Genomic DNA, 16,429 nt, shown 5'->3' on the forward strand with positions numbered 1-16,429 from the left:
AGCATCAACAGAGTTTACAGGAGAAAAAAGAGGCATTCAAAGAAAAGTACACGGTCCCTACAGTCAAACATGGCGGAGGTTCCCTGATGTTTTGGGGTTGCTTTGCTGCCTCTGGCACTGGACTGCTTGACCGTGTGCATGGCATTATGAAGTCAGAAGACTACCAACAAATTTTGCAGCATAATTTAGGGCCCAGTGTGAGAAAGCTGGGTCTACCTCAGAGGTCATGGGTCTTCCAGCAGGACAATAACCCAAAACACACTTCAAAAAGCACTAGAAAATGGTTTGACAGAAAGCACTGGAGACTTCTAAGGTGGCCAGCAATGAGACCAGACCTGAATCCCATAGAACACCTGTGGAGAGATCTAAAAATGGCAGTTTGGAAAAGGCACCCTTCAAATATCAGGGACCTGGAGCAGTTTGCCAAAGAAGAATGGTCTAAAATTCCAGCAGAGCATTGTAAGAAACTCATTGATGGTTACTGGAAGCGGTTGGTCGCAGTTATTTTGGCTAAAGGTTGTGCAACCAAGTATTAGGCTGAGGGTGCCAATACTTTTGTCTGGCCTATTTTTGGAGTTTTGTGTGAAATGATCAATGTTTTGCTTTTTGCTTCATTCTCTTTTGTGTTTTTTCATTTAAGACAAATTAAATGAAGATAATAATACCAAAAAATTTGTGTTTGCAATCATTTTCAGGAAGAAACTGAATATTATCTGACAGAATTGCAGGGGTGTCAATACTTTTGGCCATTACTGTATGTACCCTGTATAACTGCGGCTGTATAACTGACATGCCGCGGCTTGTAAGCCCGCACCGCGGGGGAGTTTACGCAGCATTAAACAGAAGCACAGTGAGCAGGAGATTTCTATAAATCCCATCCACTGTATTTGTAAACTAGAACGCATTTTAGAAGCAGCGCAGTTGAGCTGCATCCAAAACGCTGGTATTCCGGATCATGGGTACATACCCTAAAGGTATGTGCACACGTAAGCGTTTTTTTTCGCAAAAACGCAGCATGCTCATTATTTTCGTGGAAAAATCCGCATTTCTAACAGTTTTCTATGAGACTGGGGACACTCAGGAAAAAAATGCATACGCGCTGTTTTTGCGCAAAAAATGCGCATTTTCTGGGAAGGAGTCCGGTTTTCAGTCAGGAATTTTTTGCATACGTGTGCACATAGCCTAACAGTTATTTATCCCTTTGCCTATCCCCTCTTGCAGTTAACAGCAGGGAGAAAGTAAAGGACTGCAGTAATTTCCATGACCTCCTACTGTGCCTCACTGCAAGATAGGAGAGTGATGTTTTTAGTACTTATACTTCCATCTCTGAGTTATGTAATGCTGCTCAAGGCCAAGAAAGGGGAACTGGAGAAAATCTAACATGGGACATCATAAAATTAAAGCAATAACCTCCTTGATCCATAGTACTCACAGTAGGAGTCAGTGCTGGGGCGCCGGCAGGAGAAGGGACTTCTTCTTTCACCGGAGATGCTGCTTCGAGTACAGGGCTGGGCGTCTTCTCCGCAGAGGGTACGATGACCGGATTATTATTATTGTTGTCTTCTGTTTCAGAGATCTGGTTTATGATCTCACTGCTGATTAGTTCCTCTGTGATGGGTGAACACATCTTATTGTCATTATCGTCTGCTGAGACCTGTGGTTCTGGTACTTGAGGAGGTGAAGGAAGTTGGGGAAGAGGAGGAATTGAGGGGACAACGGCTGATTGCAAGGAACCAGCCTCTTCTAGGTTACCGTTAGTGCCAGCGTTACCATTGTCCACATCGGCCAACGTGCCAAAGTCCTGCGAGTTGCACTGTTGGTAGAAAGGTGGGGCCTCCATTCCACCAGCCAAAGTATTGAAACGTTGATACAGCAGTTTCTGAATGTTGGGTCCGCTGGGACCTTCCGGCTCAGTTATAGAACTCCTTTTCTTCAGAGGTCTTGGAGCGTTGGCCAGCTTTCTCCTTAAAGCTTCCAGGTCAGCATCGCTTTGATATCGCAGAGGTGAATGCACAATTGGGGTCAGTTTGGTGGGGCTCAGAGGACGGGGTATGTTCTCTACACCATTATTGTCACCCGCAGGAGGAACGGCTTCTCCATCCTTATCAGCATTGGGTGGAGGTCCAGAATGTAGGAAAGGAAGGGGTGAAGAGTTGGAGGAGCTGGGCAGGACAACTGGTTTTCCATATACTGAAACAGATGATACAATGCATTAATATGGAAGACTAACCCTCTGTAAGGCATCGCACGTCATTGCGGCAGCTTTTCATTATCACGTCCTATATAGGTTTCATGTAAATCTGGTTACCCCTTGAATAATTTTCATATCAGAAAACCTGAAAGACTTAATAGCAGTAATTAAAGACTTTGCAGTGTTTCCAGTATAAATAGTTACCTTTATCAAAACATTTTCCCATACCACCCTTGGTGTGGAGGTCTCCCCCATCTGGCAGCAGCTAATATAGTCCCTTTCAAACTTCCCTGTAAAAGAGTCTTCTCAGGGTAACGTCTGAGGCTCTGTGCCTTTCCTGAGAAGCAGGCCAGAAAGCCAATTTCTATTGGCTATGATGCCAGTAGCCTCTTCAGAGAGGAAGAGGTCAAGAACTCTAGCGCTACCTATTGGATGTAGAAATCCTAAACATCAACATCGACCTTTTAAAGAGGATAAGGAGGCAAACCAGAAACTCCGTATTCAGACATCTGTTTTGGGGTGTCTGCCCATCATCAGTGCAAAGCAGAACTGGTTTGGCTAAGTGAGAGGCCTCTGACAGGAGGTCTAAGGGGTAAAGTTTCTCCTTGGGGCCATGTTGATGTAGAGAGACTTATTGGCCATGCAATGCAATATGCAAATAGCCTCTTCATAGACGAACTCTACTGCCAACTATTGGAAGACACACTCTTAGGAACATTGCGCTCTTGCAAGTGCTGCTACCCCTTCTTTATCCTGATAGGGGTGGGACCCCCCCAATGTTCTCTCTTTGCTGGCCCCCCCCAATGTTCTCTCTTTGCTGGCCTATTCTATTGAGAATATGACGGATAACCTCCCTGGTGTCTGGTAGTGGTACGGCAGTCAGATTTTGCTCTATAATGCGGCACTGTGCCTGCTGGTGCAGATAGGACCCATGACCCATACACATTAGATACGGACGTTATACAGAAGCCATTGTAGTCATGCACTCTTTGGTACCTGCTTTGACAGACTTGTTCAGGGTGTTGTACACGGCTTGCTGATAGTTCTTTGGTGGAGTTGATTGCTGAAGATACATAGAATAAATGGAGCTAGAGTTCACCGTCTGTGGCCCTTTTCTTGGGGATTGAGGCCTCGATCCTTTCTCAGCCAGGAAAGGTCTTATGGCCACGGTAAGAGGAGGGTCAGGTCTAGTGTCTGTCCCAGGGAACATGGGGGAAGAGGAAGGTGGGTAGGTAGGGCTCGGAGGCACAGAGATTCTTTGTTGTATTTGCTGCGAGGAACCAGGAGGATGGATGTTGCTGGTTGTAGGGAGCGGTAGAGGCCGGGTGCGGGTGTTGGATCCAGATCCAGGTCTTGGCAGACTTCCATCTTTTCTCCTTTCCAAAGAATTTGTAGCGCTCAATGGAAGAGGACCCTGGTACATTCCGTAATTAAGTGGTAGAGACTTGCTCAACCCGGGCATTGGAGATGGTAGCTTTCCAGCATCGCAAGACTGGGGAAAAATAATGCATAAAGTTTAGAAATTAACTCACTGTGATTCGATGAGAGAGGAAATGAGTATTATGAGGCATGTACCATGATAAAAAAAAACTAGGCATAATCCTTGACACTTCTTTGTGCTCTTTAATGGTGGTCTGTGTGGTACAGTGCTCCACCTGCGAGAGGTACAAGTCAGCATGCTGATGTAATTACATAAGCTCGTGATATATTAAAGGGGTCCAGCCTTAAGATATTGATGACTTATCCTTGACTACTAGGACCCCCAGCGATCCTGAGATTTGCCCTGCAACCGGGCTTTTCAGAACCCCTTTTTTCATATTGCGGAGGTGTGTGCTGGACCTCCGCTCCCTTCATTGTCTATAGCACTTCCTGTAGTAGTCCAGTGATTTCCAGGTAATGGAGTGGACGTTGAGCATGCACATCTTCATTCCATCCAAAAAGGGTCTCTACAGAGCTCCCTTCCCAAATCCAGGATCCCAGTCTCGTGATCACTGGGAGTCCAAATGGTCAGATTATTCCCACCGATCAGTAAGTGATCCCCTACCCTACGGATAACCTATGATTTTGAGAATGACGCTTTAATGAGTAGCGATAGCGGGTGGGATACTCACCAACTTGTCAGTGGGTCCCACAGCAGAAGAAGGTAAGGGCTGGGTGGATATAGGTGCATTCTTGAAGCCGGGCTCCATGCTTGATTCGTTCCAGTCCGAGGCGTTGAGCGGAGGGGTCTTCACCACCGACATTGTGCTTTGTTTCAGCGTCGGCCAACTTGTGTCATTACCTGGAAAGTCAGGATTGTGTGACCATAGGGCATAAAGGCACCACTTTCCAAACACGATACTTATACCCCAGGCCAAAAAAATTATATAAAATTATCTCAGAATTATCAAAACTAAGAAAGGATTAAAATAAATTACAAGTAAGTTAATTATTAAAAAATTATTTTAAAAAAGCCAACGTGAAGCTTTAGTTACTTCTCTATATCTACAGGTGACATTGGAGCGGTACTACAATTTATCACACACAAGCCTCGCTCTCTCATGTGAATGGACCCGTCTATCTGTCCTAGTTGGAATATGATTAGGTGTAGTCAGAGATGGCAAAAAATCGAACATGGTTGGACGTCTCTCGAGAGCCCATTCACATGTACGGCACTGTGATATAGCAGCGGCACCATCAACCTCATGGCTCCCAAGGGGATAAAGTGACAGCATTGTTGATTTTTTTTTTGTTTTATCTGGTCAGTTCAGGTCATAATTTGACTATGGAAATGCAGATGTGTAAACCGTTCCTGTCCAAACTGCCTTTTCGATTCTAGTTTTGCACTGTGCTGATAGGGGGCTGCTCGCAGTCCCTAAAGTAGCAACATCAGTTCCATCATAGAAAAAGTTTCTATGATGTTCATCTGTGTCCCCGGTGACTTCTCTCTGCCCCCGTTTTCACATCAATTAACAGCAAAGCCAGGGAGCAGAAAGAAAGAAGGTCAAGAGGCCTATTAAAAAAGTCAATTAAACCGCGTCTCATTACAATTAAGAATCAGGTCTCTAATATAGAAGTAGGAACGTCATGGCATTGACAACAACTAGCGACCAGTGGATCCCTGAAATCAGAGCCAAAATTTTGCAAAGTGGATGTGATTTCATGAAAATCACCACAAATGTATTTTTTTTAAAGTGTGGAATCACAACTTTTCTGCACTAAAAAATGCATGAAAGAAGGCTGTGTCAAATCTGCACAAAAAAAAGAAAAAGGGGAAAACACATAAAAAGGGCAAGCATAATAATCAGAGCCCACTGCTATCATGTATTTTGGTGCAGACGCCTGTAGAAAACCACATTGGAAAAAATGCAGCGGTTTCACATGTAAAAACGAATGTCTGTTATGTACGTGAAATATTTCTCATAGTCTCTTAGGTACATGACCTTCCAAATGCTGTCACCCCCTTCCCAACAACTTATTCTCATAACTAGGGTAGTACAACATCTTTTAGTGATCATACGATGGTCAGATAAGGGAGCAAGACATTATGTCAACAAGATCTGCAAGTGAAGTCAGTACGGATGGGACCGCCATGGGCACAAGTGCACAGCCTGATATATAACCATAGATTTACATTCACTAAAAAGGAAAAAGTCATGCTTGGGTTATCTTTCTAATCCAGGTCTGTGCTCCTAAATCAAGCCTATACACCAGGTAAACTGATAATTAATATTCATGGGCTGATAGAAGACCCCACTATAGCTCTCTCCAGAACAAGACGCATGTGATAATATAGCACATAGACTGATTAGAGTGATCTGGTGAGGTTCAGCAAGCAAAGGGTAAGAATTCCTGCGGAGTAAACTCACTGTGCAGGGTGTCAGAGAGGCCAGGTGCCTGATGGAAGACACTGTGGTCAGAAGTCTGAAGACAGGAGGTGGAAGATGAGCGCACAGGATCCACTAGAATGTCTAAATCTGAAACCTTCCAGGGACCTGGAGATTTTTTCACATAGTCACTGTCTCCTTCTATTGGAGGACAGGAGGCCACCCGGATGTCAGAAGGAAAAAAAACACATCACGGAAAGAAAAAAATATAAAAAAAAGCACGAAGACCAAGAGAAGACACAAGACACAGGACAAGACATTAGGATGTAAAAAGAATAGTGAAGTGAGAAACAAATACACAAACAAGCGTAATAGTACAAGAAATTAATAGCATCATGATATGGTGTCAGATCTGGAAAGAAGCTTTAAGTATCAGACCTGAAATCAACATTTACAAGATTAAATTGATAGCTGACTAGTAGAACTTTGGTAGACGAGGGGATGGTTATCTAGGGATCCATAATTATGACACGGCCATCATGGCAGTCTGTATTATTTACGTGTTCTATGTGGTCAGGTGTAAACCAACAGCAATGAGAGCCAACTGCTGGCACCAAGGGGCAGGGATGCTAGGTAGTATAGCGCTTAGTGATATCCATATCAATCTCTTCAGGTACAATCCCAGAGCTGCATTCACAATTCTGCTCACCTCAATTGGAAATCGTAAATGAGCTTGTTTCAAAATGCACCCCTAAAAATGCTCAGCTGATCTGCATCGGGACTGTTCTTTTTCCCAATATCGATTAACTACACAGTGCCTGGTGTGAAATAAAACCCAGACAGAACAAGGGAGATTTCAGCTCTGAAGTCTGCAGAATCTTGAATGCAGCTGTGAACTACAATATAGGTGGTTAAGGATATATTGTGAAGAAGTCTGTGCTCGATTATAAAAAAAAAATAATTGCAACCGTTATTTATATAGATATGGCTTCTTATAAAATTGTATGTAATTCTGCAACTCTGTATTCTACTACTCTGTAAGAACAGAACAATGCAGGATGAGGACCAGTACTTCCCCTTTAAATAAAAACAGTACAATACACATAAGATGATGGTTCACATGAAGATGATTGGTAATGAGCAGAAGGACAGAAATCTTAAAGGCAATGTGTGCACTTGAACAAAAAGAAATCAGACAAATATATTTCAGCTTGACTTAAAGGAGTGGTCCAGCGCCACTCTTTTCCATAATGGGAGCTGAGCTCGCGCTGTGCCAATGACGTTCCAACTACACATAACTGCAGATTGTGCACGAGTTCCAGATGATATTTGTAGAGAGAAAGTCATAGTGCACCTCCGGATACAGAAGTGAGTGACAAAGGACAATCCCCTTAGTTCCCGATGCCGTCTCTAATGGACAACCCCTTAAATTTCTAGACTTACTTTGCAATCAGTGACTTACCAGATTTGGAGCGCTGCTGTGTTCCAGTAGCAACAAGTGACAGAGATTGAGGTTTGACCGGATCGGGAGGCAGCGGGTAGTTGACTGTGCTTGGAATTTGGATGTAAGGACCAACGGCCGCTACTCGCCCCGATGCCGTTAACGTGGACTGAGGCGACGGAGTTCCATTTATGCGATTCAGCTGTGATTTAAAGATCGAAACGCATCAGTGACACAGACTGGAAGAGGGCGATACACCATGAAAATGGTAACACAACTCCACCAAGACCATGTTAGAAGGAAATCTTACAGGAATGTTTTCTTTTTGACGTGCCTCAACTTTCTTTTTGTACAGACGCTCGCGCAGCTCGTTGATCCGCTTGTCCATAATGGCCACCTCCATGTTGCGCTTGTTTAGCAGCTCCTTCTGCTGCTGGAGCTTCGTGTTCTGCTCCTGGTTGAGACGATTTCTGATCTGGAGGACACGAAATGACTCGTTACAGGTAAACCGTATTGTGATGAGCCCTAGCGGGATCTGTTTTCTCCATCTATGTGCAGTGACACTTTGCAGAGGTGGGCACTTGTGACTCCACTCACTTGCAGCTCTTGATAAAGCTTTTTCAGCTCCAGTGCGGCAGGACCAGTCATTTGCCCGTAAGCCTGGAAACCATTTAACTTTCCTTTCCGGAGATCCTCCAGCTGCTGAGACAGCTGCTCTACCTTCAGCACAGCCGCCTGGAGCTCCTGCTGCTTCTCCTGAAACATGTCACTGATGTGCTCAATTTCTGTTGCTGCAACGTAATGGGAAAAGTGTCAGTGGGGATCAAGTGCAAGAGACGAGAGGGTGGGACATATACAAGGAGGTCATTTCCCTACTGGAACAATTGTACATGAGGCTAACTTGTATGTATTAGGACACCACCATATTACTAATGGAGGGACCTGATGAATCTAGTAATGGCTTCCACAAAGGTCATGTCATTTGCACTACTGCACAAGTTTAAAGGGTTCCACTGATCCCGATGGATCAATAGAGGGGTCAGTTGTGGAACACTGTGACCCCTTCAAACGGCTGACTGGAGAGGGATCGGAGAGCAAGACCCCCAAAATTGATAACCTATCCTAAGGATAAGCCTCAAACCTTCAAGTCCTTTATAACCCCTTTAAGATATAGTTGCATTCAAAGTTGCTGCTGAGACAATCCCTTTAAACCACTTCACGACATCCGCCGTATATATACAGCGCATGTCGGAAACGTGTGTCTGGAGCGGGCTCACGCAGCGAGCAAGCCCCATACCCGGCAGGAGATGGCTGCGCATTACCCCTTAGGTGATGGCTGTGCATTACCCCGCAGGACCTGACACTAACAATCGCAGGTGGAGAGGTGCTCCGCCTGCAATTGTTAACTTGTTAAATGCCACTGTTAATCTCTCACAGCGGGATTTAACACACCTCGACGTACACATGTGTCATTAAGTCCACCCATCAGCGCACTCGTGACAAATGATGACCCCCCCCTGCTTGTCATTACGGAGCTCCTTTGAATGACAGCCTATGGCTGGTTTTCAGAGGAGACTGTGATTTTGGCTCTATGCAGCCATGCTCTGGCATCGCTGCATATATAGCACAAACAATTGGACAATCAAATCTTCAAGTCCCCTATGGGGCTAACAAAATCAGTAAAAAGTGAAAAAAAAAGTTTTAAAAAATATGAAATAAAACCTAAACAAAAAGTTCAAATCACCCCCCCACTCAAAAATAAACAATTTTACAAATATCCCAATCAGTAAACACCGTAAACAGAAAAAAAATTCAAGAACTTCAAAATTAGGTTTTTATGGTCGCTGTAGTTCCCCAACAAATGCTGTAACAAGTGATCAAAAAGTCACATCTATATCGAAACAGTACTAGGAAAAACATTGCCTCTCCCTGCAAAACATAAGCTATGACACGGCTTCATTGTCTGAAAAATAAAAAAGTCGGAAAAAGGCGACGACTCCAAAAAATTTTATTTTCAAACTTCAGAATTTTTTTTCATTAGTAAAATAATTAAAAAAAAACAAAAAAACTGAGAAGCAATTTTTTTATTATGCATCCAGACAAAAATAGACTCATCTCATATGAACGTTTTCAGTCCAACAACGGACCTTCATCAGAAAGGTCTTTTTGTTTCTTTTAGAGTAGACTGTTTATTTTGTAATGACTGGAGCTCGAGTCTATCAAAGGGGCTGGATACAATATGACTGGATGAAGCAGGCCTTAGGGAGAGAGAGGCAGCGCTGTCTGCAGCAGTGTCTGCAAGGGGCTGCAGCGCTAAGAGGCCGCTGAAACAATCCAGGGTGCCGCCGTGTCATATTGTATCCAGTCCCTTTGATAGACTCCAGCTCCAGTTATTACAAAATAAACAGTCTACTCTAAAAGAAACAAAAAAGACTCTTCTGATGAAGGTCCATTGTTGGACCGAAAACGTTCATATGAGATGAGTCTATTTTTGTCTGGATGCACAATAAAAAAAATTGCTTCTCCGATTTTGAGTGCCAAGTATTTTTGTATATGTCTATGGGTTGGAAACCTTACTTGAGCACCAATTCTCCTCTGGAGTGCCGTGGTTTTTTTGTATAAAAAAAAAAAACTGGGCATGTTTAGTATCGCCGTAATCGCATTGATGAGCATAATCATACTGCATGGTCATTTTTACCACAAAATGTAAACCGTAAAAACAATTCCCTAAACAATGTCAGAATTGTGTTCTTTGTCACAATTTCGCCGCACTTGAAATTTTCCCCCATTTTCGAGTACACTATGTGGTAAAGTGAACAGTGTAATTCTAAAGTACAACTCGTCCCACAAAAAAACAAGCCCTCATATGGCTCTGGGAACAAGGGGATGAGAAAACAAAAGCGGAAAAATGTAAATGGGCTGCGGTGTGAAGGGGTTAACAGTAACACCTACACAAGTTTCCATTCATGACTTTGCTGTAGTCCACTTGTCCTCTCATGGCCCGGATCTTCTTGAGTTTGTTCTCCTGCGTCTCCACTCGTTCTTTGAGTTTCTGAAGTTTTTCGGTTTCGGAGACGGCCTGCAGCTGACGACGCTCCTGTTGCTTCAGATAACGCAAGCGTTGTTCCTGCCGATGCAGATAAAAGAGCAAAGTTTAGGTGCAGAAGATAATAACAGGAAAAGAAAAAAAAGCAAAACCCAAGACGACAGGAAAAAGACAATGGAGGAGGTAAACATGGATTCCCTCACATCTGCGAGTCTCCCTGCGCCGGACGCTTCCGGAGACCTGCATCTGCCATCAGAGCTCCCTGATGTCTCCTAGACTAGAGATAAGTAGCGGAGGGCGATAATAAATGTTAACTGTGATGAGCTGCGAAGACAGGAGAGCGCCACCCGTGCCAGCGGACACCGTGGCACCTCCGAGAGGCCATGGAATAATCTGTGTTGGTGGGATTGGCATGGATTATTCTGCACAGCGAGTCAGCCAGAAAACACAAAGACGGGTGGACAGCAGAGAGGACACTAAAGGCTGTGACACATCCGCCAAATACAGGACATTACCATTCACTCACAATGCGTCACAGCTAGGGGGTGCCGCAAATCTTTGTGTCTACAGATATATAGGCACAGATAGTACGGTCTTCCCTGAAAAGGTTGACATAAATCGTTCTCTTTGCCTATACGTAATACTATGGCTTGAACTGTATTCCAGCTTCTCCCTGTAAATGATGTAGGCACAGATAGTTCTGCCTTCCTGTTCTCAATGTAAATGTTGTATGTACAGACAGTACTGCCTTCCAGCCTCTCCCTGTAATTGATGTTGATACAGATAGTACTGCCTTCCTGCCTTCTCCCTGTAAATGATGTAGGTACAGATTGTACTACCTTCCAGTCTCTCCCTGTAAATAATGTAGATACAGATCGTACTGCCTTCCTGTCTCTAATATGGATACAGCTAGGACTATCTCCTTGTCTTTTTATGTTAATAATATGGGTACAGGTAGGACTGTCTCCTTGTCTCTTTCTGTTAGTCCTACCTGTACCCATATTATTAACAGAAAGAGACAAGGAGACAGTCCTGCCTGTACCCATATTATTAACATAAAAAGACAAGGAGACAGTCCTGCCTGTACCCATATCATTAACATAAAAAGACAAGGAGATAGTCCTAGCTGTATCCATATTATTAACATAAAAAGACAAGGAAATAGTCCTACTTGTACCCATATTATTATCTCCTTGTCTTTTTATGTTAATGATATGGGTACAGGCAGGACTGTCTCCTTGTCTTTTTCTGGTAATGATATGGGTACAGGTAGGACTATCTCCTTGTCTCTTTCTGTTAGTCCTACCTGTACCCATATTATTAACAGAAAGAGACAAGGAGACAGTCCTATCTGTACCCATATCATTAACATAAAAAGACAAGGAGATAATAATATGGGTACAAGTAGGACTATTTCCTTGTCTTTTTATGTTAATAATATGGATACAGCTAGGACTAACATAAAAAGACAAGGAAATAGTCCTACTTGTACCCATATTATTATCTCCTTGTCTTTTTATGTTAATGATATGGGTACAGGCAGGACTGTCTCCTTGTCTTTTTCTGGTAATGATATGGGTACAGGTAGGACTATCTCCTTGTCTCTTTCTGTTAGTCCTACCTGTACCCATATTATTAACAGAAAGAGACAAGGAGATAATAATATGGATACAGCTAGGACTAACATAAAAAGACAAGGAAATAGTCCTACTTGTACCCATATTATTATCTCCTTGTCTTTTTATGTTAATGATATGGGTACAGATAGGACTGTCTCCTTGTCTCTTTCTGTTAATAATATGGGTACAGGTAGGACTCTCTCCTTGTCTCTGTTAATAATATGGGTACAGGTAGGACTATCTCCTTGTCTTTTTATGTTAATGATATGGGTACAGGCAGGACTGTCTCCTTGTCTTTTTCTGGTAATGATATGGGTACAGGTAGGACTGTCTCCTTGTCTTTTTTTCTGCTAATGATATGGGTACAGGTAGGGCTGTCTTCTAGTCTAGAGGACAGGTTATGAATTGATCCTCATGTTCAGACAAATCTAAATCCATGGTCAACGATTAGTCACAAGATCAAGACCCCGAATGTTCGAACAGCATTAATATCTGATGCGGATCCACCTATGCTGGATTTCCTTGGTTGAGCAAGCCTAATGAAATAAAAATGCCCAGAAATAATGTCTGTGACCTGAAACCATCATGTCTTTCTGTAGATTACTACCAGTAACCTACTTACCAGCAGACATGGTGCCAACATGCACCCAGCATTAAATTATAATGTACGGTAAATTATTGTGTATATACCTGCATAAATTACAGGACTTGCCGTACAGACGTCAGCAAATTCCACTTTTGTTTTGTCTGAAAAAAATGACTAGACTAATACATCTCTAGACTGTGGAGTGATGGATATCGCAGTTGAATAATCCTTAAATAAAAGTATTTGTGAAGTTAATCTGATGCAGAGCCTCCAACTACTGGGATAACCAGTGATCAGCTCCGATCTGTGGCAAATGCTAGTGTGCAATTCTCCTTCAGCGCCACCATAGGGGGGAATAAAGCATTACACCATGACAATATAATTTAACCCCTTAACGACCACCGATATGCCTTTTAATGTAGGCAGTTAAGGGTACTTATTCCTCAGCTCCTCTTTTTAACGGAGCTGAGAAATAAAGCTGTAACGCCCCCCCAGCGATGGAAAAATCTCCGGGGTCTCAGCAACTGGGAGTAGCTGCGAACTTGGAGAGTATGATCAGGGCAGGTTTTTATGGTCCCCCGTCACAAGTTAGAGAAAAGTGAATTTTAAATCGAATATCACATCAGAGAAGCAAGAAATGCGGTCCCCCCGATACCTCCGCCATCCCCGGACCCTTCTGCTCTCTCCCTCGGCCCTTCGCATCATCTTCCTGGAAAAAAATGTGCATGTGCCCGCCAAGATCTGCCGGCCGGTACCCAATAACAATAGGGAATTTTTCCTATTGGTTCCTTTTGATCACTGTGATAAACCCTATCACGGTGATCAAAATAAAAAAAATTGTATATTAAATCCTCCTTTGTCACCCTCTTAGTTAGATAAAAATTATAAAATAAAAAAATGTAATCTTTCTCATTTTTTGCAGTTAGGTATGGGGTTACGGTTGTGTTAGGGTTGGAGTTAGATTGGGGGATTTCAAACGTAAAAAAAAAAAATGACAAAGATATGACGGCTAGTGTTGAGCACAAGTAATCACTACTCAAGTTTGCATCGGGTGCTTGGGTATACATGGAGTATTGCGTCTCCCCACATGTTTTTTTGGGGATGTATAACAGTCGCAAAAAATGTGGGGCAGGGACTCGAGCATGTCACTCGAGCACCAGAGATATTCGGTGCACACCTGAGCACCCGATGCAAACTGGAGTAGCGAGCACTTGTGCTCAACACTAATGATGACATATTCAATATGACAATCTAATGTTATCAAATTCTGTGTCGTATCTGTTGGCTCAAAATGCTAACTGTACACCGGGATAAAATCCTTGAGGGGTGTGGTTTCCAAAATGGGGTCACTTGTGGGGGTTTTCACAGTTTAGGCACATCAGGGACTCTCCAAATGCGACATTGCATCCGCTCTTGATTCCAGATAATTTTGCGTTCAAAAAGTCAAATGGCGCTCCTTCCCTTCTGAGCCCTGCCGTGCGCCCAAACAGTGGATTTCAGGAGAAAGTGTACAGTCATGGCCAAAAGTTTTGAGAATGACACAAATATTAATTTTTACAAAGTCTACTGCTTCATTTTTTCTAATGGCAGTTTGCATATACTCCAGAATGTTATAAAGAGTGATCAGCTTAACAACAATTACTTGCAAAGTCAATATTTGCCTAGAAAATTAACTTTATCCCCCAAAACACATTTCAACATCATTGCAGCCCTGCCTTAAAAGGACCAGCTAACATCGTTTCAGTGATTGCTCCATTAACACAGGTGTGGGTGTTGATGAGGACAGGGCTGGAGATCAATCTGTCATGATTAAGTAAGAATGACACCACTGGACACTTTAAAAGGAGGCTGGTGCTTGGCATCATTGTTTCTCTTCTATTAACCATGGTTATCTCTAAAGAAACACGTGCAGTCATCATTGCACTGCACAAAAATGGCCTAACAGGGAAGAGTATCGCAGCTAGAAAGATTGCACCTCAGTCAACAATCTATCGCATCATCAAGAACTTCAAGGAGAGAGGTTCCCTTGTTGCCAAAAAGGCTCCAGGGCGCCCAAGAAAGACCAGCAAGCGCCAGGACCGTCTCTTAAAAGTGTTTCAGCTGCGGAATCGGGCTACCAGCAGTGCAGAGCTTGCTCAGGAATGGCAGCAGGCAGGTGTGAGTGCATCTGCACGCACTGTGAGGCGGAGACTCTTGGAGCAAGGCCTGGTCTCAAGGAGGGCAGCAAAGAAGCCACTTCTCTCCAGGAAAAACATCATGGACAGACTGATATTCTGCAAGAGGTACAGGGAGTGAACTGCTGAGGACTGGGGTAAAGTCATTTTCTCTGAATCCCCTTTTCGATTGTTTGGGACATCTGGAAAACGGCTTATTCGGAGAAGACCAGGTGAGCGCTACCACCAGTCTTGTCTCATGCCAACTGTCAAGCATCCTGAAACCATTCATGTGTGGGGTTGCTTCTCAGCCAAGGGAATGGGCTCTCTCTCAGTCTTGCCTAAAAACACAGCCATGAATAAAGAATGGTACCAGAATGTCCTCCAAGAGCAACTTCTCCCAACCGTCCAAGAGCAGTTTGGCGATCAACAATGCCTTTTTCAACATGATGGAGCACCTTGCCATAAAGCAAAGGTGATAACTAAATGGCTCAGGGAACAAAACATAGAGATTTTGGGACCATGGCCTGGAAACTCCCCAGATCTTAATCCCATTGAGAACTTGTGGTCAATCATCAAGAGACGGGTGGACAAACAAAAACCTTCAAATTCAGACAAAATAAAAGCATTGATTTTGCAAGAATGGACTGCTATCAGTCAGGATTTGATCCAGAAGTTGATTGAGAGCATGCCAGGGAGAATTGCTGAGGTCCTGAAGAAGAAGGGTCAACACTGCAAATATTGACTTGCTGCATTAACTCATTCTAACTGTCAGTATAACCTTTTGCTACTCATAATATGATTGCAATTATATTTCTGTATGTGATAAAAACATCTGAAAAACACACATAAAAACCAGAGGCCAGCAGATCATGTGAAAATATAATATTTGTGTCATTCTCTAAACTTTTGGCCATGACTGTACAACAAATTTTAGGGTCCATTTTCTCCTGACACCCTTATGAAAATAGAAAAAAAATTGGGGTAAATTTGTGCAAAAACTTAAATGTTCATTTTTTCCGTCCACATTGCTTCAGTTCTCGTGAAGCACCTGAAGGGTTAATAAATTTCTTGAATGTGGTTTTGAGCACCTTCAGGGGTGCAGTTTTTAGAATGGTGTCATTTTTGGGTATTTTGTATTATATAGACCCCTCAAAGTGACTTCAAATGTGAGGTGGTCCCTAACAAAATGTTTTTTTAAATTTTGTTGTAAAAATGACAAATCGCTGGTCAACTTTTAACCCTTATACCGTCCTACCAAAAAAAAAAAAATTATGTTTCCAAACTTGTGCTGATGTAAAGTAGACATGTGGAAAATGTTACTTATTAACTATTTTATGTGACATAACGCTCTGATTTAAGGGAATAAAAATGAAAAGTTTTAAAACGGCAACATTTTAAAAATGTTTTGCCAAATTTCCATTTTTTTCATAAATACACGCCAGTAATATCGAAGAAATTTTACCACTGTCCCGAAGTGGGACACATTGAAGCGTTCCACATTTCTTACTACATAAAGTGACACTAAATCATCCAATTGCCACATGAATAGTAAATAAGCTCACAAGTTACAACACATATCCACCA

The 16,429-nt window shown here is 42.9% G+C and overlaps 1 protein-coding gene across 3 annotated transcripts in view; it reads right to left on the bottom strand.

Moving 5' to 3' along the window:
* Nucleotides 1–16,429, bottom strand: part of PPP1R13B (protein phosphatase 1 regulatory subunit 13B) — a 145,274-nt gene that overhangs the window by 17,413 nt on the left and 111,432 nt on the right. For all 3 annotated transcript variants that reach the window (XM_073570165.1, XM_073570186.1, XM_073570175.1), the window contains 7 exons: nt 10,391–10,565; nt 8,036–8,229; nt 7,749–7,913; nt 7,460–7,640; nt 4,303–4,472; nt 3,188–3,683; nt 1,433–2,190 (listed from right to left, as the gene is read on the bottom strand). In XM_073570165.1, coding sequence (XP_073426266.1) covers nt 1,433–2,190; nt 3,188–3,683; nt 4,303–4,472; nt 7,460–7,640; nt 7,749–7,913; nt 8,036–8,229; nt 10,391–10,565 — 2,139 coding nt within the window. The remainder of the gene's footprint in view (nt 1–1,432; nt 2,191–3,187; nt 3,684–4,302; nt 4,473–7,459; nt 7,641–7,748; nt 7,914–8,035; nt 8,230–10,390; nt 10,566–16,429) is intronic.

This window comes from Dendrobates tinctorius, unplaced genomic scaffold (assembly GCF_039654945.1).
Source record: "Dendrobates tinctorius isolate UK_male_01 unplaced genomic scaffold, ASM3965494v1 ptg000006l, whole genome shotgun sequence".
NCBI classification, from domain to species: Eukaryota; Metazoa; Chordata; class Amphibia; order Anura; family Dendrobatidae; genus Dendrobates; species Dendrobates tinctorius.